At 41.4% G+C, this 22,224-nt stretch overlaps 1 protein-coding gene across 10 annotated transcripts in view; it reads left to right on the top strand.

Annotated features, from left to right (window-relative positions):
- The first annotated feature begins 9,860 nt into the window (after nucleotides 1–9,860).
- The window catches only part of RTN4 (reticulon 4), a 47,249-nt gene continuing 34,885 nt past the window's right edge, over nucleotides 9,861–22,224 (top strand). For 6 of the 10 annotated variants that reach the window (XR_007766286.1, XR_007766285.1, XM_050894882.1 and 3 more), the window contains exon 1: nucleotides 9,861–10,401. Coding sequence is in view for 8 of the 10 variants with exons in the window: in XM_050894882.1 (XP_050750839.1) it covers nucleotides 9,936–10,401 (466 nt within the window). In the remaining 2 variants the exon portion in view is untranslated. Of the gene's footprint in view, nucleotides 10,402–17,661; nucleotides 17,698–22,224 lie in introns of all 10 variants that reach the window. The other 4 variants (XM_050894884.1, XM_050894885.1, XM_050894890.1 and 1 more) reach the window with 4 other exon arrangements.

Raw genomic sequence — 22,224 nt, 5'->3', positions numbered from 1 at the left:
TTTAAATGTCATTCAGTTGCCATATAATGATCTAAAATTGAACCAATGTATCATATACTATGTATTTATATGGGGGCACCTGATTTCATTGTTAAAGCAGTTCAAATAGCGCTTGCTATTTCTGAAAAATATGGGAGATGATACCCTGTACTATTTTTAGGAATAATATGTTTATCTTTATTTGGTTGCAGTTAGATGGATGCTATATGAAGAAGTAAGAATTAACCAGTCCTGGGCTGTTTTAGTCTGAGGGAACTAAAGTTAATAGTTTTAGACTGTGCCAGTTGCCAGTGCTGATCTTTCTATTCTGTGGGTTAGCAGCTGGAGGTCTAGTCCATTTTAGCATCCCTTTTTGTCTGCTCCCAGCTGTCTTTCCTCTTATCTCACAGTGGGATACATAAATTACTTTTACAAGTTCAGCATCCTGAGCCAGCCATAGACATGGATTGGGGGTGGAGGGGCAAGTGCCTAAGATCAGGGCAGAGAGGCTGAGTCTACAGAGATAGCAACCATCACCCACTTCACAGAAAAGCCAGGATAGAAGTTTTGATGAAGTACTACATTGAGTTAATATAAAATGCATATACATCTTGGGGTCTTACAACCTTTCTTTTTGTTATATTCTTGAAGAAAAATAAAGGATACTTTGCTTCTAAGAAAGAGTTCAGTACAACTATTGAACGTCTGTATGAACTTCAAGCTATAAGAAGGGCGAAACCAGATCAGATGAGCAGCAACATGATGACAGTGATGATCTGGTGAGGGGATTTGTCTAAAAGTGGACTGAATTTGAGGATTCCTCTGAGACAAGAGTAGAAGGTAAGCATGGCACTTGCATAAGTGCTGAAAAGAGACCACATGAGTGATCAGAGGTACATCTTACCATCACATCAGTTACATGAGCATGCCAAAGTAGGAAGAAACTGCCTATATATGGTCTCTGATCACACAGCTATTGAGCAAAATAGAGGAATTCTTAGATTTAACTAGTAGGAACAAGGAGGCTGTCTTCTCACCATCGGAAGAATTTATTTGAGATGGCAATCAATAGGCCTGTTGTTTTAATTTCATTCTTTTTTACTAGGATACTTACAAAAGAGTTTTACACTGTAAGGAATACAATGTGCTGAAAGAATAAATAAAATTGACATGAATTCAGTGGCAGCCTGTAAGTATGCACGTATTTGTATGCCTTATTAACTTGTTCCTCCTCTAGATTATAGTCTAGGTAAAAGAAATTACTACTGGTGTAGTGTCAACAAGCTGCTTATCATCACTCAGTGAGGTTGGCTTTACAGCAGACTACACAGTTGAAGCATTATATAATTTTATTCTTTTAGGAGCAGTCGTTTGAAACTGATTTGCCAGGTGACATTTTGGAAAAAAAGAAATTTTAAGGAAGTCATTATTCTCATGAAAAATCTGAGTGAACAGGGATTAGGTAAAAATAAAAATTGCAAGCAAAGAGAAATGGAGAATGAAATAAGTTTCTGAGGGTAGACACCACCTGCCATCTTAGTTCATCTATATTAGCCATCTTAGTTCATCTGTATTAGCTTCAGGAAGGTTGTAATAAGCTCCATCAGAGAGATCGATTCAACATTACAATGGCACAATGCAAAATTTACAAGAACTCTGTTGAATCAATTCACTTGGATAAATCTTAAAGACTGCTAGTTCTAAATTCTGATTTTATTTTCTAAAGCTTAAAGTGGGTAAGATCTGGATGAGAAACAAATAACATATATCTAGCTACCTCTAAAGCCAAGCCAATTTTTTTTTTTCAATTTACCCAAGCATTTCTGCCCAGGATATGGCCGTTATAGTTATTTCCAGGCTCATACATTAAAACTTGCACTGTTTAGCAACCTGATTCTAACTGATGGAATAAAACCAGTTAATCTTAGCTAATAGCCTGTGCTGAAGTAGTAGTTTGAGCAGATGTTACATAGTATTCAAGTAGTCAGTTTTTACTGAAATATGTTAGTTTTTCACAATTTACAATGAGAAGAGTAAAAACTATATTTGCACTGAATAAAATGCATTTTAAAACAGCATAGAATAAGTGATACCTGCCAACCATCATGCCCTAGAAAATCTGAAGAACCTTGATTTTCTTTGGGGAATAAAGTAGCCCTATGTAACTTCTTTTTCATGTGCTCTTTTTTCAAGCTCTTTTCCTTTTGTTTCTGCTCCTTTTCACAGGATATATCAGAGGGAATTCAGTCTACAAGACGTATCTCCCTTTTTTTTCCCTGTCTTTGCCAAAACTGTGGCTGCATCTAGATAGCCTTCACCACAGTTGCACTGGCATGACTCACCTAAAATACATCCCTATCTACAACAGTCAGAAACTAGTTCCAAAACCAGTAAAACGAGCAAATTCAGGTTTCCTATAGCTTCAGGTCTTACATTGTTTGCATCTCTATCCTGGAATATCTTCAGTCATTCTCACATCTCTCATCCTCCTTTTTGGTTTTGCCATCTAGGTAAAAGACAGACATGCTTGTAAAAACTACACACTAGCTGATGGCTCCCAAATGGAATGGGTAACACCCAAGTTCTCCCGGCTCCCTCTCTACAGGAGAGCTTGTCAGCACTCTGTAATTTAGCCAGCTGCTGACTTTTACAAAACTATCAGGAATTTAATATCCTTGAATCTTCTGCCACTGCCATAGTTAACTGAAATTGTCCAAAGTGTTCAAAAGCTGGAGTGTTTTATGTGGGGAAAGGTGAGGGAGATAAAGGGCTTCAGTGTATAAACAGCTTGATGTGATACTGAGAAAGCAGGGTAGTCATGTTGAAAATTTTTTAGCTGTCCTATCTTTGTCTGACCCAGATAAAAGGAAGAGCTCCCTTAATGCTCGTAAGAAAGGAGCAGCAGTCACAGTCTTGGTGGTGTCTTCCAAAGCTGCCATACCTTCTGTCTTTGGAAGTCAAAAATGCACTGTGACCCCAAACCACCACTATAACTCAAGTGAAGACTCCAGCTGCTGTAGTTTGATAAAAGCAGTTACAAGGGACAAGTTATTAAGCAGTGAGCAAAGTGCTAGAAGATGGTGGGCTGGTACCTTTCAAATGTGAGCCATTTAAAATCAGTACTGTTGCTTCCAGTGCAAACTTTGCCTGTATATTTAAGTTTCATAGTCCCAGTAGCAATGCCATCAACCTTGTCTACAGTAATGGTGAAAATGTTGCTACTATCAATCTGTTTACTCCTCGGGCATATTTGGCAGACAAGGGAATGACCCTGAATGTTGGTTACCAGGCTGCTTCTTTCCTAAGTGGGTAAATATCAGTGCTGAAAAAGAGCAAAAATTGACTTCTAATTTAAATTATATGCACTTTTCTTTTTAAAAAGCAGATAAATTTAAATTCTAAATTATTATAACTTTTATGAATTCCTAAGTTTTAAAAAAGCTATTAAGATAATGTAGATAAAATACCGTGATTTCAGATAGTTCATTCTTGCTGTTGGAGTTGTAAATTCTAGTTACCAAGCCAGTAGCACCACTAGCTCAGCATCTTCAATCAGAATGGTGGAGCAGCCAGATCAGCTCTTGCCACCTGCATCTTCCCCTGAATATGCAGGGAACATACTTTCCTCATGTGGTTTGTTCAGCTAATTCAGCTCAGTCACTTGTACATTCCAAGTCAAGAAACTGGAGGTTGGGCACCCCTAATTTAGAGAGAGGTTAGCTATCCTGAGCCTGGAACATACCATCCAAATTCTGTTCCTGCTCTAAAACTACACCTGTAACTTGTAAAACTGTTCTGTCCATGCTCTAATTTGTGATGTAATGAGCAGATCCTCCTTTCTTCACTCCCTGGGAATTGAACGTCACAAATATGTCAGTCCAAATGACCTGAAAGGTACTGGGCATCAATGGACTTTCTTCCCTCTATTGAACCCCGAGGCACACAGGGAACAAACATTGCTCGTTCATTACTTTTAATTACAGTGCGTGGGATGTTCACATAAAACAGAGCAGAACTATAATAAAACCATTAAAAAAAAAAAAGCTAAGTATTAAGGCTGAAACGTTTGAATTTAGACATGTCCATGGGTATAGATTTAGGGATGCAGAGATCTAAACTTGATATTGATTTTAAGCATTCATTTTTAAATGAAAAGTAGAAGGGGAGAACATGAATTGAAAAAGTAGTTATGATACTACCTTGGTCTGTTTGCAAGAGGAATTGATAGAGAATGGATTTTTTGTGTCTAGGTCCAATGAAGCTGGTGGTCCTTATGTTCCTCAGAATTTTAAAGTATTACGGCCAAACTGGTAAGTGAATAATTTAATTGTATTTCTTAAAAGTGTGAGGGGCTGAAGAGTAGCAATATTAAACCTAAAGTGGGGAGTTACCTGTATTCTGGGTAATTTGAAAAATTTTCACCATTCATTGTAATTCCTTAGAAAATTTTAGGAATGCTCACAGAGAGTCTCAGAAGGCTTCACATTCTTGTATGTTTAGATTTTCTACACTGACCTGATGAATTTAGAAAGTGGTATTAACAATAGTTTAGTGTACATCATTCTGCCACATTCTCATGGTTTTGTTTTCCTAATACACTATTATTAATGTGTGAATAGACACATTTGATTCAATTTTGTTATTAATATATTGCATCATTGTAATAATGAAAGGTAAGTCTTTAGTCTTTATTTTCACTCAAGGACTTTTCTGATTAACTGCATGGTCCCTGAAAGTGTCCACCCCTCACCCCCCTGACTGGGCAGAGAGGAAAGGACTTCAAGTAAAATATTTATTTTAAATCCACACTATCTGCTTGTTGGGAACTTGTTAGTCCTACAAGTTAAGCAGCCTTTGCTGGGGTCAGTATTTAGATAGGAGGTTATCCAGGAACATGGAAGTGCTACAGGAAATGTTTGAGGGTTTTGTGCAGAAGTCTCATCTCTCTTCAGTGTAAACAATGTCTTCTTTGGGTGTGGAAGGACCCCACTGCTTAGGGTCCTATACATCAGTAGGACATAAAATTGGTCATCTTAGACAAAGACATCTTAACTGTGTATTGTCTTTTAAGATCTAATGGTTCTTTCCAAGGAAAAGAGTAGTCAGACCAAAATCCAATTACCAGTGGATTCCTATGCAGTTTTAGTGAGGTGAATTTCTCATGTCGTAGTCTCATTTGCTGGAGAGCATTGTTGTTGCTTTGATTCACTTCAAATGCTGGTATATTTTAATGGTGAGCAAATATATTCTTGTTCACTGTTGTAACATCATTTTTAATGTTATGCATCAGCTTTGGTTCCTTTGAATGAAAGCTTAAACAGACCAAGTTGTGGCCTAGGAACAAATTACCTGAATGTAGGAATTTAAAGCTACAGCTAATGGCAACTTTTCACTCGTGGCAGTTGGTGTAATTTAGAGCTGTCCTTAAACCACTCTCATTTATGCAGATGGATAATCAAGATGATGGTAATCCCTCTCTACTATTGCTTTAACACTTTTTCCCTTCGTATGCTGCATTTGTATTAATAAACTAAGCAGTGATTTTGTCACAATATCCCACTACTGATCTTGAAAAGAAGTACAGCAGGTGTTCAAACGAAGACAAACCTGCTAGGTAAATATGCTTGATGCCCAAGGCACTGCAGCACAGGCATAATCTGAAAACAAAAGAATCACAGAGTTTTATCCTTCCAGAGATAAAGACATGATGCCTGAAACCTGGAGGATTGTACTTTGCCCGTAAAAGGAGGGACAGAAACCCAACCATCCTTGCAGTTTTAACTCCATCTTTTTAAATTGCTGAGACCAAATGTCTTTTTTCTGTTTGATCCTGCTGTGAATTGATAATACTGCATTTGTCCCATCACAATTATTTTCCTAGTCTACGATATGCTGTGATATCATATTACTTCTCTGTAAGATCAAGCAGAAGGTCACAGTGGACAGAAAAAAATCCAACCAGTACATAGCCGTTGTCAGCACTGCTGTGGAAATTCAGAAACACACCAACTGGTGTTTCTCTTTCACGTGCTGAATGCTTTTCTTCCTAAGTTTGCTATATGAAAACACCTCATGAAAACTAAGTTTGTAAATTAACTTGCTGAATATCTGTAAAGTACTCCTATTTGTTGACAATCTTCATATAAGAATTGTAAAGTATTTTTCTAAAGAGCTAAAAGAAAGGGTGTTTTGCAGTATAGTTTCAGTACTGGAGAGCTGTATTTTCCTCTCGCTTGTTAATTTGACTTGCTCAGGCTATCTGGAACTCCCTTCCTGTTTCCCTCCAAGACCTTTAGTCACTTCCTTTCTCGAAATAAAAAACCCTTTCATTTGTCTTTAACTGATGATGGATTCTCTTCCAAGCATTCTGATAAAATCAGCCAAATTATATATAGATTTTTCCTACTTGTAGATGACCAAAAATCACTGCAGTGAGATATGTTAAAATTAGTTTCAGCGCTGTGTCTGTACTCAGAATTTCACAAATTTTTAAAAGTACCTTGTTGCCTTAGGGTATATTTTAATGGAATGTTAAAATTCCATTTTCTTGTTTAACCAACAGATGCGAAAATGGATTGGCTGGTGAAATTATAAAGACTGTATTCAATCAAAGTATTTTTATTTGCTATACAAAAAGTGCAGATTTACAACACAAAAATAAAAGTCTATTTGCTTTCCTGGTATGTAATAAATGAGTACACAGAAAAGCTGAATTTTCCTTTTAGTAAAATATTGCAGGCCAAGTCATCTACTGTGAATGGGGTAAAATGCCACTGAAGATTACAGACCTCTGTTCATCGATAAGGTCAGTAAATCTGGCCTGGTTTTTTTTTCTCAGATAAAAGCCCTCACTAGATCATTACTCATTTCTTAATGCAATTTAGTATATTAAGCTTCTTCAAAGAGTAAAAATGTTCTGAGAATTTACATTACCCAGAACTGAGTGCTCTCCCTCATGTACATTCTCCGAAGTGACTAGCTGGTAGGAAAAGAGAGGAAGTATTGTTAAGATTTTCTTTGCATGCACTCACACTGTGGCAGCTGGTGTAAGACACCGGGTAGACATAGCAATCAATAAGTAAAAAGAAGACTGAAGGTATCAGTTTATTTCTTAAATCATGAACCAAATTAGTTACTGGCTCGGTGAAGTGGAAGGCTGGTACTGGAGTTAGAGCAGAGATCAAGGGCTGTGATCCTCCACGTCAGGACCCACCGTTTCTACCAGATCAAAAATACCATTCAGGGATAACTGACATCTAGGTGAAGTTCAGGGCTGACACCTAAGCTGACTGAGCTGAACGCTGCGTTACACTCTGTCCTAAGTAGTGTAATATAAATTTCAGTAAGGATGATGGGAGCCACTGAGCCTGTTCTGTCTTTATTCATGCATATGTAGTCCACTGGCTGTAATAGAGATGTAACAATAAAACTAGGAATAGAATTTCGCCAGAACTTCCATGGTTTATATTTAACAATACATGGAATTTAATCCATCCATCCTGCTGCCACTGTAACATCCCTTATATCACTGTAAAAAGGGGCTGACTTGAAAATACACACAGATAATTTGTCAATAGAAGATACAAAATCTTAGGGGAAAAGAATGAAGTCTAAAGACCTCACAGGTTGTTAAGTGCTTATTCACCTGCTGTGAAATTTGTATCTCCATCGGGATAACAGTGTTGCCTTCACTGTATTTATAAAAATACTTTTCACGTTCCTTCTAGTCCTTTCTGGTAGAGATAGGGAATATTGATGTCTTTGTACATTCTTGAAAAAAATCTCATCTGGAACTTCCTGTGCCTGAACTGAGACTGGATGGGGTGCAGGTAAAGGCTGCTTGGAGGAGCAAGGGAAAGGGTGACAGCAGAGCTTCTCTAGCTTTAGCTTAAGAAAGCAAGGGCTGGACAAAGTGTATTCTTTTAAGCAGGTTAGAAATTAAAATTAGAGAAAAGAACAATTTAAAGGGAAAAGGATGTACATTGGCCTTGAGCAAACTGAGACTGGAAATTAGGAAGAGGTCTCTAGTTATTTAGAAAATGAGGTATTTTAGAATAGCCTTCCCAATACAAATAGCAGCAACAACCCACCCCACACTCAAATATTTGAGTTCAAACAGTTCATGCAAAGAATATGATACGTTTTTCTGAGACAAGAGAGGACTCAGTGCTGGGACCCCTTAGAGTCCCTCCATTCGTGTGTTGCCATCCTGTTTTTCAAAAAGGGACTGAATGCTGGAGCTCTAGCCCCAGTTTCATGCTAGAGACTCTTCCCTCTGCGGTATGCAATGTAGCTGCCCCCTCACCGGCTCCACGCATTTGGATGCGCTAAACAGAGCCCACTCGGGAACTTCTCCTGATGCCAGGGCGTCAGTCATTCTGCTTAGTGGGACGGCTCACCTGAACATCCATCTTTGCATACATTGCATCCTACATGGCAGAATGGAATAGGAGAGTTGTTGTTCCTCTTCCTTAAGTTCTTGTGTCTCACTGAACTTGCGGTTTGCTTGCTCTGAACATTTCCACCAACTAATCTCTTTATACAGGCACATCTGGGAAAATAAATCATCTCTGGGTTAAAAATCCATAATAATGTTGGAATAGTATTAAATATAGAATTCTAAGTCCTTTTGGTCTTATTGTGGTAGCTGTGTGGGTGGAAATTGCATCTAAATATACGCCATTTTAGTTAAATTAAGTGTTACCCTAGGGGCTTTGGCGAATGTTCCACCTCTGAACAGAAAGCAAGAGACCGCGCCAGAGTCTTAACGCAGAGATATATGCCAATTTTTGCTTTGTGAACAAGCTGCCATTTTTTCCCGCACAAGTTGCATAATTCAGATTTTAGAGAGATGGTTAGATCTGTTCAGATGGCTGACTTAAACTAATACGAGTGGTTAAACAAGTTTGTCTCTTCTGAAAATGTCTCCTCTCCGTTTTTTTCAGACACAGTGAGGTTTTTTGCATCATGTTTTGGTTAAAACTTCCATTCCCCTCGGAGGAAGGCGCCTGCCGCTTCGCCCCCCTGCCCCCCCGCCAAAGGTGATGTTCCTCCCCGCGCCGATCTGCGCGATCCCCGAGGAGAAGGAGCGGGATCGGGAAGGAGCCTCACCCCCCTCCCGGCCCCGCAGTGCGGAGCCGCCCGGGGTGCCTCGGGACCCTTCAGTCACATCCAGGGTGAGAGAAACCGGGTTACGGTTGATCGGTGCCTTGCAGCATAGGTCCCCGAGGAGCCCGATGATACCCTTTCCTTTTTTAAGAGAGCTAAGGGTTCCTGGCCGCTGTTTAAAAAAGAAAAAAAAAGTAACACTAGTCCTGGCAGAGGAAAGTGATGAATCACGACACGCGCTCACAAGATGTCTGTCACGCCGCTGCCTGAGCCCGGCCCGCGGAGGGATGGAGGGACGCTCCCCCCCCCCGCCCCGTTAACGCGAGGGGCTCCGAGCTGCGCCCCCCACCCCGCCACGTCCCCACAGGCCCCTCCCGCAGGGGGCGCCGCGGCCCCCAGCACCGCCCCCGCCTCGGGGCCCCCGGGCGGCGCGCAGGTGGGGCCCGCCCGGCCCGGCCCCCGCGGCCGCCCCCGCCCCGCCCCACCCCACCCCGCATTCTCCGCGCTGAACTTTACCCGACTTCTCCATCCCCGCTTCGCCATCCCTCGGGCCCCGACCCCGCGCTGCATATTCATGAGGCGACCGCACCCAGCGCCGCGCCTCATTGGCGGTTCCGCGCCCCCTCCCGTTCCTACTGGCCGTCGCCGCCGTCGCTCAAGCGCCGCGGCGGGCGGGGCGGGGCGGTGCAGGCGGCCGCGCCCCACCGCCTCCCCCACCGGTGACTCAACAGGGCGTGGAGTCTGGGTCCCGCAGCGGCGGCGGCAGCGCAGCCCTCGCCCTCCCCCCGCAGCCGGCAGAGGCACAGCCCCAGCGCCGCGCACTCATTGTTCCGCCAGCTCCAGGCACCATGGACGAGCTGGACCAGTCGCTCCTGGTCTCCTCCTCCTCCGGGCCAGCGCGGCCGCAGCAGCCCCAGTTCAACTACCAGTTCGTGCTCGACGACGAGAAGGAGGAGGAGGAAGAGGAGGAGGAAGAGGAGGACGAGGACGAAGACTTCGACGAGCAGTTGGAGGTGATGGAGAGGAAGCCCGTCGCGGCTCCCGCCCCCGCCGCAGCCCTGCAGGAGCGGCCGCCGCAGCTGCTGGACCTCGGCGGCCCCGCCGAGCCGCCCCGCCCCGCCGCTCCGGAGCCACCGCAGCCCGACTGGAGCCCCCCGGGAGCCGTCTCGTCGTCCTCCTCCTCCGCCACCACGCCGTCCCCCGCGCAGGAGCAGCCCCTGGCCCCCGCCCGGCCCGCTCAGCCTCAGCCGCCCAAGCCCGAGCCCGCCGCCGCCGCCGCCCCCCGGAGAAGAGGGTCCTCCTCCGGCTCGGCTGGTGAGTGCCTCCGCCCCGGGGCCGGGGAGGGTGGCGGCCGGGCGGGGGCAGCGGTCCTCGCAGACGGGCGCCTCCGCCCGAATCGCTTGGGTTCTCGCTCCCCGCCGGGAGGCTCCCTTTGTCTGCCGGCCCTCCGCCGCCTCCTGCGGCATCGCTCCCTCCCCTCAGCCGCGCCGGGGCGCGGCCCCGCTCCCCGTGGTCCCGCCGCACCTCATGCGGGAAAAAGGGCTCCCCCCCCCCCCCTTTTTTTTTTTTAATTTCTTCTCTTTCCCTTCTCCTCTCTTTTCTGTTATGCTAATGGCGGGAGGGGGGAAGTGCCGCCCCGGCCTCCGCCTCGCACATGGGCCGCCCGGGGCGAGGCCGCCGCCGCCTGGCAACGGCCGCGTCGCGGGGGGGGGGGTGCGGGGGGCAGAGCCTGAGGTGACGGCCGCGGCCGCCCGTCTGGGGCTGCGCCGCCCCCGCGGGTCCGGCCGGTTCTTCCCCTGGCGCAAAACCTGCCTGCGGTGTAGCTGCTGCTTTCCCGTCCCCTCGCCGCGTTGTCCCGGGCACGGTTCACCCGCAGGGCGGCCCGACCTGACACAGCGGCCTCCGGGGCTGGGCGTGGGGGGCGCCGGGCAGCCCTGCGGCGGACACCCGCTGCGGCCGTGGGAGCGCGGGGGAGGAGGGAAATACAGACGCTTTTAATCTTACTCATTTTAAACAAACCACTTCGCTGGGAAGGGCGAGGGAGATGAATTAAGGAGCAGCGCTACCTCCTTTCCTAAACCTGCCTCACGGAGGCCGGGAGCCAGGCGAAGGGTGAGGGGATGGGCGTCTCTGCGGGCCTGGCAAAGCGTGCAGCCCTGCAGCCCTTTGTGGGAAACGCCGCTCTCCGGCTTCAGAAAATCAATCTTAAGCCCCAAGAGGGAATGTAAGCTAGTGAAGTATGTATGGAAGCACAAAAGGCGTACAGGCTGCTCGCTGGTGTAGGTGTGGCAGTACTGGGAGAAAAATGTCAACCTCGCGTCCTGCGTATGCCTCCTGGATGGCCGCAGCTAGCCATAGCTGTCATCTGAGCCTTGTCTAAGAAGATCACCCCTTAACGTTGGGGTACTCCGGAGTTTGAAAGTACTGCAGTGGAGGGCGTGCCGCCCTCTGAACAATTGCTAGTGCTGCCAGAGTGCCAAAACCCTTCTTGCAAGGTCTAATCCGGGAGCTGACCCAGCATGACTAATGTCTTGCATGCGGATTGCAATTGTGTCTGGGCTCCGCTTTTGCTAGTTCAAAATACAAGAGCTAACTTGAGGCTATTAAAACAGTGAAAATGAACAAATCAGAGTGCCTTGTTGTCATGGTGGTGCATTCTTGTCTTCATTGCTATTGTCATATTGGCACATTGTATACGTTTTAAAGATGCAGGATTTCAATAATAATTTGATGTCATGGTATGAGTGGGCACGATACTCAAGACTTAATCAAAAAAGGGTTCTGGAACAATAACAAAAAAAGGCCTGTTGTTAAACTTGAATTTAATTTTGCTGGGGGGAGTTTCACGATGCATTTTATTTGCATATGTGACAGGACTTTATGGTTAGTTGTGCTGATGTCTTTCATGAAGCCTACTTTTGTTGTTCTTCTGATAGTTCTTTGTGTAGCAATATGCCGAGGAGTTTTTTTTTTTTTTTATTTGCACCATTTGGAGGACAGATGATGACAAAAGCTTGCAACAGACTTGAGAGGAGGGGTCCTATATGATGGGCGAACAGAATTTTTTTTTAGGCAGGTTCTTTGAGAGGAGCTGTGGAAGGTTTGACCAGAACAGAATGGAAGGAATAGGATCGACCAAATCTTGCTGTTGCTTTGAGAAGTAGGGATGAAAGTGTGATTTCTAGAGCTGATTTGTTTTTCTGCTCTCTGACCCCTGAAGGATAAGGCAACGAGCACAGTAATTCCTGAAATATTTCTTCTTTATTAGAGTAGGGGAGACCTAACTGTGTGAGAATTGGGTAGCGTAGCTGAGAAGTCAAAGAGTATTTTAATTTATCAGTGATGATTAATTTAGAGCTCTGAAGTGAGGACTGGCATCTCTCGGAGGCCTGGTTTCCAAAGACAAGCTGTTGTAACACATAATGCTCATCTAATTATGGGTTGGAATATTAGAGGCTATGTCTTAAGTACTTGAAACTGCTAGATGAGAACAAATTGTTTCGATAAAAGTATTGTCTAGTTATGTCATGAATGCTTTGGTCCTCTCAGATGCAGGAGTAGTTAGTTTCAAGCATGTTAAGTATCCATTTAAACATGAAGTATTTTTTGGTTTTGCATGTAGCAGTTGGCGTTAAAACTATTTCAGTCAAAATATTTAACTTGGGTTCAAATTAGTTCGCTTTCAGTCTTGCTGTGAAATTGGCAAAATCAATTTGATGCCCGCAACTTGTGGCAGGGTGACTATGGCATGGATAGCCATGTGTCTGGGATGGTTCTCTCTCTTCTGGAGAGTTATGGTTTCATTTATTTTCAGCTCTGTTGTATGAGTTTGAGGTATAACTGAAGAATTGCAGTTCACAATCTAGAAATTTTGAAAATACTCTATTCTCTTCATATTTAAAATCTAAGGCTTTGATTTAGAGAGGATTTGAGGCAAATGACTTTGAAATTCTATTTCCAAGAGAAGGAGAAAGTAGTATTGCCTGTAGCAAGTATGCAAAGAATAGTAGGGATTGTTTTATCTGCAACAGTAGGCCATGGTGCTGCTTTTTGTCGTGTAACAGTAGAGAAAATGTATGGACTACTTGATGGCCCATTACAATGTATTATTTATACATCTGGAGGTGTTTTAAAAAGTAAATCTTTGTAATTACTATTAGTTACATACTTAGGAGTATTCAGTATCATTGGTATAAGAGACTGTGACATAATTATATGTAATGCAAGTCTCTGGCTGTGTATCAGCAGCCTACCTTCTTAAGAGCTAATATAAATATTTGCTGGAGAAGAAAAGAAGCAAGAGGACTGCAGTAAAACACTCTGCTGGACACTTTCTTTTTTTTGCTACTCACTGTTATGTGGGTAGCAAAAACTACAATTCTTCTTGAGAGATTACTACTTAAATCTTTTCATTACCTAAATTTACATACAGTGTAAAGAAAAGTAAATTTGAGGTAGTTGTACATGGTAAAAGTAAGGCACTTTTTTTTTTTTTGCTAGCTGTCCAAAGTAAGATTAACCAGTAAACTATGATGAGAAGATACTGCTTTCCATCTGTAAAGCCCTAGATCCTAGCAGCACTAGATCGTGCTTTTGAAGGGAGGTCATATATCACTTTCCTGGAAGAGACTATTATGTTTTGAAGTTAAACTGCACTTACAAGAAATCCGTATGGTAAATCCACCAGACTGGCCACCGACCAGCATCCAAAGTGAATAAAGATGTCTCCTTGTGTGTCGGTTGCCTGCAACTCGGCCACGGTTCAGTACATATGCAAATGTTGTGAAGGGCCGGTTTATTAATTCATCTTGTTTTTCCATTTAGTTTTATAGGACTTGGTTTTAATTCATCAATGTTGCGGAGAGGTTTCATGAACAGTTTGCTTATGTGCCAGACAGTGTCAAGCAGAGGTCAGCAGGGATGCCCCAAGCTGTACCAGGGGCACACAAACTGTTCTGTATTAGAGTTCACCCTCACCAAGCTGACCCCAGCTGCAGTAGGTGGTGATTAAATGGAGTGATCTATACCTGCTTCTGCTCACTCTATAGAGTGTGCATTTCGTCCTGCAGTGGGGATATGCAGACCCTGTAATTTGCATTTTATACAGATTCTAAAGCAGCATATACGCTCCTCAGATTTTATTTTGTGTTGCTGAGTTTTCTGGTGTGCTGCTATGTATGCATAGACTCATACAGAGGAGTTGTGTGGATTTTAAGGACGGAATGCGGCATGACTTGGAAAAAATATAGCTGTCCTTGAATACTACCACTGATGACTTTCATTTGCACCCTTCATTTATTAAAATATGTTCCCACTGATCTTCAGTGTTTCTTTGAGATGCAAGACCCTTTTTCTTCCCAAATGTAGTCAGTAAAGCTGTAAGGGAGGTGGTCATAACCTAGGTATATCAAAGGTAGGATATGATTTTTTTTGTGTGTTACACAGTTTCCATTACAGTGACATATAAGGAGGAGAGTAACCAGCAATTTGACTGGTATAGTAAAGCTAGTATCGTCACTTTCATATTTCATGTTCCCATCTAGCTGAGTTTAACACGGAATTGTTTTATTTATTTGGTTTTATTTATTTTATTTGGTTTTATTTCTTGTCATGTGCAGTATCTAGCACAGTGGGGCCTGCTTCTGTAATTCAGCTGGTATAAGAGTTTCTAAAGCCAAACAGCTATTTCTTCTGTTAACCAGAAGTATGTGCAAGGATAGTCTTGCCAAGTTTTATAGTATATTTGCTTCATGTGTGTATCCTTTGACTTGCTTTCCAGGATAAAACCACACAGCTTCCACCTACCATATAATGATAAATTATACCATATAAAACTTTCCTCAGGGAAGTTTTGAATTGCATTGGGAGTTTTCCCCTTGGAGATGAAATCCTACAAACCACAAGTTAGGAGACAGTGAAGAACTACTATTTGCCCTTTTTTCCCTTCCTCCCTATCTGTACTTATGGAAGTTTGCAGCATGTCTACGAAGTGATAACTGTCTTGTCCGCCCTGTTGCATCACCACTGGTGAGCACTGAACCTCTTTCTTATCTCATAGATAACCACAAACAACATTTAAGCCTCCTGGTCAGTGGTTTTCTCCCGCTGACTGGTACAAAGTTGCTAGGAAAGTGTCAAGTCCTTTTGCAACAGCCGATCTACAGACAGGTTAGCAGTGAGTGGTCATTGGAATATAAGGGCCTACGATCAAGAGACTCAAACTTTGCAGCTCACGAGGACAGAAATAAGCTGTGGTTGTTGGCAATTGGCATGGTGAAAAGACAATCTTAAAGTAGATCTGTGATTGGAAAAATATGATTTCTAAGTGGCTTGCAGGTGTGTCTTGTGTTATTTCAGTAATTTGCGATGCATTTTTCTAGTATAACTTTCTGGTTGGTGTATCACAGGATATCGTTTTCTTTTTTCCTTCTTCCTCCTCCTCCTCCAGTGCCCAGGGTGGGGAGGATGAGGATTTTGAAGAGCACTCAGTCTGGAAACCTGGCTACTTAGCAGAAGGCATATAGGCATCATTCTTCTAACCCTGGAGACCAATTTTCCCACACTGTTAGAATCCTGTGGGGGTTTTGCTGCTTGCTACCCGATTTTGAGGGAGGCCAGTGGCTTTGACTGCCTGTTTCAATGTCCATTTTGCCACACCCAATTGCTTGGTGGCTCTCATCAGAGTAGTCTGGCCTTTGTGTGCTGGGAAGGTATTAGAATAACAAAGGACACTTAACCTACAACTTGAGGCATATCTTGGTGTGCTTGAGTTATGTTTCTTTGTTTTCTGTTAATATTTTGAATGAAAGAAGCCTTTTTTTGAGCTGGCGTGTTACTATAGTAACTAAGAAACTCCGGTACAAAAATCAGCAATGCGTAGTTCAATCTGAAAATGGCCTTCGGGTTCTAGATATTTTGTAAGCAAGGAAATAGTTCTTGGTCTTTTGCTGGCTAGAAAACATAAAGCAACATGTAGCTTGCAGATAAATTGTCCTGAGATATTAAAAAACGCTTATGCATGAGGTAGGAGGAAAATTGTGTAACTATCGAGCTGCATTAGAAACGAAAGAAAATAAGCTATTATTACCAAGTAAAAAGTAGTGAACTGAGACCTATTCTAAGTGGAACAGTCAAGTATGTTTTCATGTGGGCTTTTTTTTATTTCTTGTTTTATGATCTAAAATAGAAATTACTCCTGTTATGCTTTGAAAACACTGCATAATGTTTTCTACTTTTTAAGACTGTTTTTAGGGCAGCACAATACAGCTAGCACTGAGATCAGTGGACTACAGCCGTATGACATGGGTTTGGTGGATAGCTTTTTTTAATTGGTATTTCCATCAATAAAGACCTGTTACAATAGCAATAAAATAATGGGCTTATTAATATTCACAAAGTCTGAGAAAATCAAATTATCTCAGTAGAATGTTTTTATCTTTCAAGTGGAAATAATCAATCTGCTGCTAACTGTAGCTGTCAAAATATGAAGATTTTAAGTTAGAGATGTTTTAAAATTACTGCTCTTCCCCATGGTTTTTAATGGATTTGTCTCCATTTATTGCTTTCTGATGTATAAAGAAAGAAAACTTCCCCCCCCCCCCCCAATGTAGAAGTGTTAGGAATACCAGTTTGACCCTCCCTGGTTTTGCTGGAAGGCTTGCTTTGTGTCTTAGGAATGCATTATGAACTTTCACTTGCAGCTTTTTAATGAATGGGGCAATCATGTCATCAACTTCATCGGCTAGGAAGAATATGTTAATTAAGATGCCTTTAAATAAGACACAAGACTGAGATAAATATAAACTTTTCTGTTGCCAATTAAAAATGTTCTCAGTCTATTAGATGCTGTTGGTCTAATGTCAAAATCCTACTGCTTATCCAGTCGTTACTGGTTTGTGACAGTTTTTCTTGAACTCTGCTCTTCCCTCTTTTCTGACAGAAGATAAAATTCCTTAATGCCTGTCCTCTGTCCTTTGTGTGTGATAAGGAAACGAATGCCAAGTAAAACAGATGAAAGAGCATGTGCGAGGCCTTCAAAAGCAGGTTGTAGCTGCAGAACTGAAAGGAACAAGCAAGATCTGGAGGAAGTAGAAAAATGTATGTGGTAGTAGTGAAAGAAAGGTTGCTTCTTTCTTGGTCTTCAGCCACGTCTTCAAGTATTCGTGCCTTCAGCTTGAGAAATGCTGTTCAAAGGGCAAAGGGATGAATTTCTAGTGGTTTAAACCCACGTTTTCTTTAAAAGATCACATCGATAGATAAGAAAATTAGTTTTCCCATGTATGCGAATTGTGTCTAAGTGACAAAAAAACTAAAGTGGATAGCTAAAACCTGTATTGATCAAAATCTATTGCAACGCAGGAAGTGCAGTGCTGCTTGATATCTGATCATCTTTGTTGACGAGGAGGACATCAGGACAGCATGTGTAAATCTTCACACTGCTTTATCCATTTCATTAGAAGATAGTTCTTATACAAATGCTAATGGCTATAATGAATCCTCTAATGAATGTGCATGTTCTTTTTTCCTCTTTTGAGATGAAGATATCTTATGCATCAATTTGTTTTTATTTTACAGACTATAAGCTCTTATGTCAGAGGCTTGTCATACAAGGTAATGTGTTGGGAATAGATGCTAAAAGAAATCAGTAGCATCTCTTCTCCATTCTTTAAAGATTAATTTAGCTAATAAATATATTTTTCTGCAATGATAAAGTTGCTAATCTAAATACTGCTTAATTTGTTTAATTGTAGGGAAAGCAGGGAAAAATTCCATCTGTACAAATCGGTGAAAGGGAATCTTATGACTGGTATAATCTCTAAAATTAAATTGGATGATTTCTGCATAATGATAGGATTTGCATGGCTCTTTAGACCTCCTGCCTTTGAATAAGTTCTGGTGTAATTATTATATTTTTCTGCTTTGTGGCACTGCCAGAACCCAGATTTCTGTTTGTTACTTCAACATATGGTTAAAGAGTCTGCGTCTCAAGGAAGGGTTATTTAGTTTTTAGAGGAATTATCTAGTAATTTTTTGGTTACAAATATTGCCAAAGACTGAATACTTATCTTTAAAGCCATGTCTAGCTGGACACGTGTTTGCAGTTGGCTAGATTGTTGCTTTCTGCTTTCTTTTTAATTAAATATATTAAAATAATTTCAATTGGTGACTGTAAATGCTGGATCTGTGAATGTTCGTATCTGAGATTGTTCTGAATTCATTCTAAGCTTTGCTAGTAAATATTTTTGTGATTATATAGTAAATATAGTTGTGATAGTGAAGTGGGTATTTCAAGCCATCGGAGATGGGCTGTGAACAGTTGCAGGTGATTATTGTGGCCACCTGACTTTAATAAAGGGAGGTGCTTACCCACCACCTGATGCTAACTCTGTAAGAAGGCAGAATTTATGTGATTAGGTCAGTTGATACACTTGGGGGAGAAGGCACAGGCCTTCGGGGCACGGTTAATCTACGTGGCACTACTTGTTGTGTGTCACTTACTCGTCTGTGGGCTTAGTTTATGCTCAGAAGCCAAATAGTTTATCTTCTTTCTTCAGAGGATTTAACTTTCTTCATGGTGAGCCACTGTGGATTGCTGGTCTGTGATGGGTATGTGCATCCTGTTTCTGAGAACTCCTTGTTCTCTTGTTATACTTGGTTTAAGAATAATGAAAAGTTTCTTTGGAGCTGACCTATGTGACTTTTTTCTTTGTTTACTTTTAATAACAAAATATGCCAGATAAAATTCTGTTCCTGCTCTGAGGAGATACAGTGACACTCATATGGATGAGGGACTTTTAATAGGAAGTGGCATTATAGACCCATCCTCTGAAATGCTGCTTGGATCCTGTTCATAGCGTTACTGATCAAAATGTTTGGTTGAAAGAGTGAGGTGACGCTGGCAGTTATGTGTCTGAAGTATTTAATGGCCTTTTAAAAACACCCTTGTAGTGGGTACTTAATTTGGCAATCTGAGAATTGTAATGGAAAGAATTGCGATAGAGCCAGAATTAATGTATCTTCCTTGTCCATCTGTTCTTGTTTTGGTTGGCAGTTGGGTATTGCAGGGGAGTGGTACTGTCTCTCTTGCTTGCCACTCTGTAGCTGATCAGAAGAAGATGAAATGGCATATACCTTACCTCTGTTATTGTACGCTTTAAAGTATCTGCATTGCTGAGCAACTCGCCTCAAATGTAATTTTTCCAAAAGAGGAAAAGTTGCTGCAAGTTGGACCATGTAAATATGATACTGAAAAAAACCTTGCTTAAACCAGTTTGGTTATAGATTTCTGCTTAGACAATAACAAAACACTTGCTTCTTTTTGGAGACTTGTGTTCCCATAGAGTATTTAAAGCAGTAAGCATTGTTCAAAATGCTTGTTTTGAACTTGTTTTCTTTATCTATTTCAAATAACATGAAATGAGAAATCTCCTGGGCAGTATAGTGCAACTTGCTCTGCAAGTAATGCATGATACCACTTTGCAGTAATTTCCATGAAGACCTGAGACGACCTACAGCTGCCCTTGTTAATAATCAAAACTCTTGGATCATTTTGTGATCCTGGCTCTGATACCCTCAAGATGTTAAAAATGGAGCTCCTGTTTTCACTTAAATCTTCAGTAATTTCCATATTCTGTAGCAGCTTGTATACTTTCCTCACAGATTTCCCAGTAGTTTACAGTCTGAGTTTCCTAAACTGGAAACTTCTCTTTATAAACTTCCACGTATAACTAAAAGAAGCCAAATGAGAAAACCTGGTTGTTTGCTGTGGCTCTGCAGCTTGATCTAATGATGTGAAAAGATGCTTTTAGTAGTTAATGTTCTTTATCTTGAATCCCTTAAATATTTGGTGAAATACCATATTTAGAACAATTGCATCATAACAGGAGATGATTTAAATGGAGTTTGTGTAGGCAGCTGCTTTTCTCAGGAAATTCTTGTGAAGTTGTGTGCCCTTGTTTACTCTGCAGTAGGAAATCAGGCATCCAAGAACTTGACTCTCCTTGAAATCATTTAACTTTTAAATGGCCAGGTATGTTGTCTTTGATGCTTTATGCCAAGAGGTAACAATTTACTTATGATAATTTGACATCAACACACGGAGGAGTTAAAAAAAACCACGGCAGTTCCTCCCTATGGTTATGAAGTGTGGGGGTATGCACTGGTCTCCAAAAGCATTTTGAGGTTTTTGTAGTTCTTGAATCTGTGAAAGAGTAAAACTTCACGGTAGTATAACATATGTGTGTTTTGCTTAGATAATGGTTTGAGATCAGAAATGCTGCTTGGGGCAGTCTTCGCTGTGGACAAATTAACAACTGGGTGCATTGAAGAAGCAGACAATTTCTCTTTCATATCTGCCCTAGAGGGATTGCTGCAAATGTAACTTTTACACTACATATGAGTCATGTCACAGATGCCATTCCTTTGAGTATTAATTTTGCCCTGTTTTCTTTTATTGTTAAATATTTGTACTAACAAGAGAGGCCCTTCAAAATCAGTGTCCCATTGTGGTAGGTTTGTAAGATAAAAGCAGTCCTGTCTTGTTAGTTAGGTATTTTGCTCATTTTCTAAACGTGCAAAGGTGAAGCGGATTCTTAAACTATATTCTTGCCAACTGTTTTTTTTTTTAAGAATAGCGTACATTCTCCAGCAAACTAATCCAGGAAATGCTTTTTATTTTCTGAAAAGTGAAACTGCCATCTAGCAGCCTGATAGTCTCCTACCAAAGCTACACTGTGTAGCAGGATGAAGTTTACTCAGTGTATATATGTAGAAAATAAAATATTTAGACTTTTTTTCTAATGCTGAGCTCATACATAAAAATAAGGAGAGTATCAGAACAATAAACCTACCCTACCACAGACCTGCTGCTGATGCTTGGAAGGAGTCACATGTGAAAGCAGATGGAAGGGTACATCAGTTACCAAAAATCCAGCAATGGGGGATAGAACATGTTCTTGCTGAGTTCTTATTTTCTGTGACTAAAGTCCACTGCTTTCTTTTGGCAAGTGTGTTTTGGGGTGGGGGGAAAGGTATTTTTTTCATAAATTGCTTTTCTTGGAATTGTCAGTTTATTAGTTTTTCATTTTAAACATTCTTCTCTTTCTCTGGAAATCTTTGCAGCTAACTTTACTTTCTCTTTCTTAATTGTCTGGGAAATCTCTCTCCATTTATTTCTCTGCTTTTTATCCAAGACTTTGATATTAAAGTTTTATGCTGGTAATATCAGCATCTTGTAACAACACCAGTTAGTGGGCAATCAGCAAAAATTAAAATGAGGGTTTAAAATGACACCTCTTTGTCATGCTGGTGTCAGGTTTTTTATTTTTAAACAAAACTGAAGTCTTTCTCTTGTTGGTGGAGCTTATGTTTTAGCTGAAATCATAATACAAAGTTTTAAAGTATGACAGTTCCTGCTAATGAAAGGAGAAGCTACAGGGTTGTTTGTGGGTGGCTTTTTTTTTTTTTGAGACAATAGTTAATTTGCAAAAAGCCAAGGTAAAATTTGTAGAATGTTTTGGTTAAAAATAGGAATGCAATCAGAATGAATCACTTTGTTCTGCTGTTCCTTAAATGCTTTTCCTTTCATATTAGGGGGATATGTTCATATATGTGGATATTTAAAAAAAAAAAAAAAAAGCCAGAGGAGTATGTGCTAGTGAGCAAAACTGTTAACTTTCTCTCTTGTTGGGCAAATGGCATTCATGCAGTCATTGGTTTGGTGATGTGTGGTTGTATATGTTTGAGTACAATATTAGTATTTTACTGAATGCTATAAGATCACCTGGGCAAGGCTGAGTCTGTCGATAAAGTTCTGTTTAAAAAACCATCGATTGGACTACTTCAGTAACTACTATAAAGTAATACCATTCACAAATAGGAGGTCTGTCTTTCTCTTAACTGTAATGCTGAAGGTAGGTTACTAACCTGCACCATTACAGATTTTTGGCAGATAAAATTTGGACTAAAGACGCTTTCTTCCTCGATTTAGTGTTCATTTCGAGGTCTCATTCTTCTGTATTTCATTAAACAAAATCTGTCTTCTGATGGAAACAGTAATCAAGCAGTTTGTCTTACTGAATTAATTTTTTTGTTATGATTTGTAAAAACTGAAGACTTAGATTTTCTTTATATCTTTGG

The sequence above is a fragment of the Gymnogyps californianus genome, chromosome 3, assembly GCF_018139145.2.
Source record: "Gymnogyps californianus isolate 813 chromosome 3, ASM1813914v2, whole genome shotgun sequence".
Taxonomy (NCBI): domain Eukaryota; kingdom Metazoa; phylum Chordata; class Aves; order Accipitriformes; family Cathartidae; genus Gymnogyps; species Gymnogyps californianus.
Note: the sequence above shows the minus strand (reverse complement) of the source record. Positions and strands in the feature narration are given on the sequence as shown.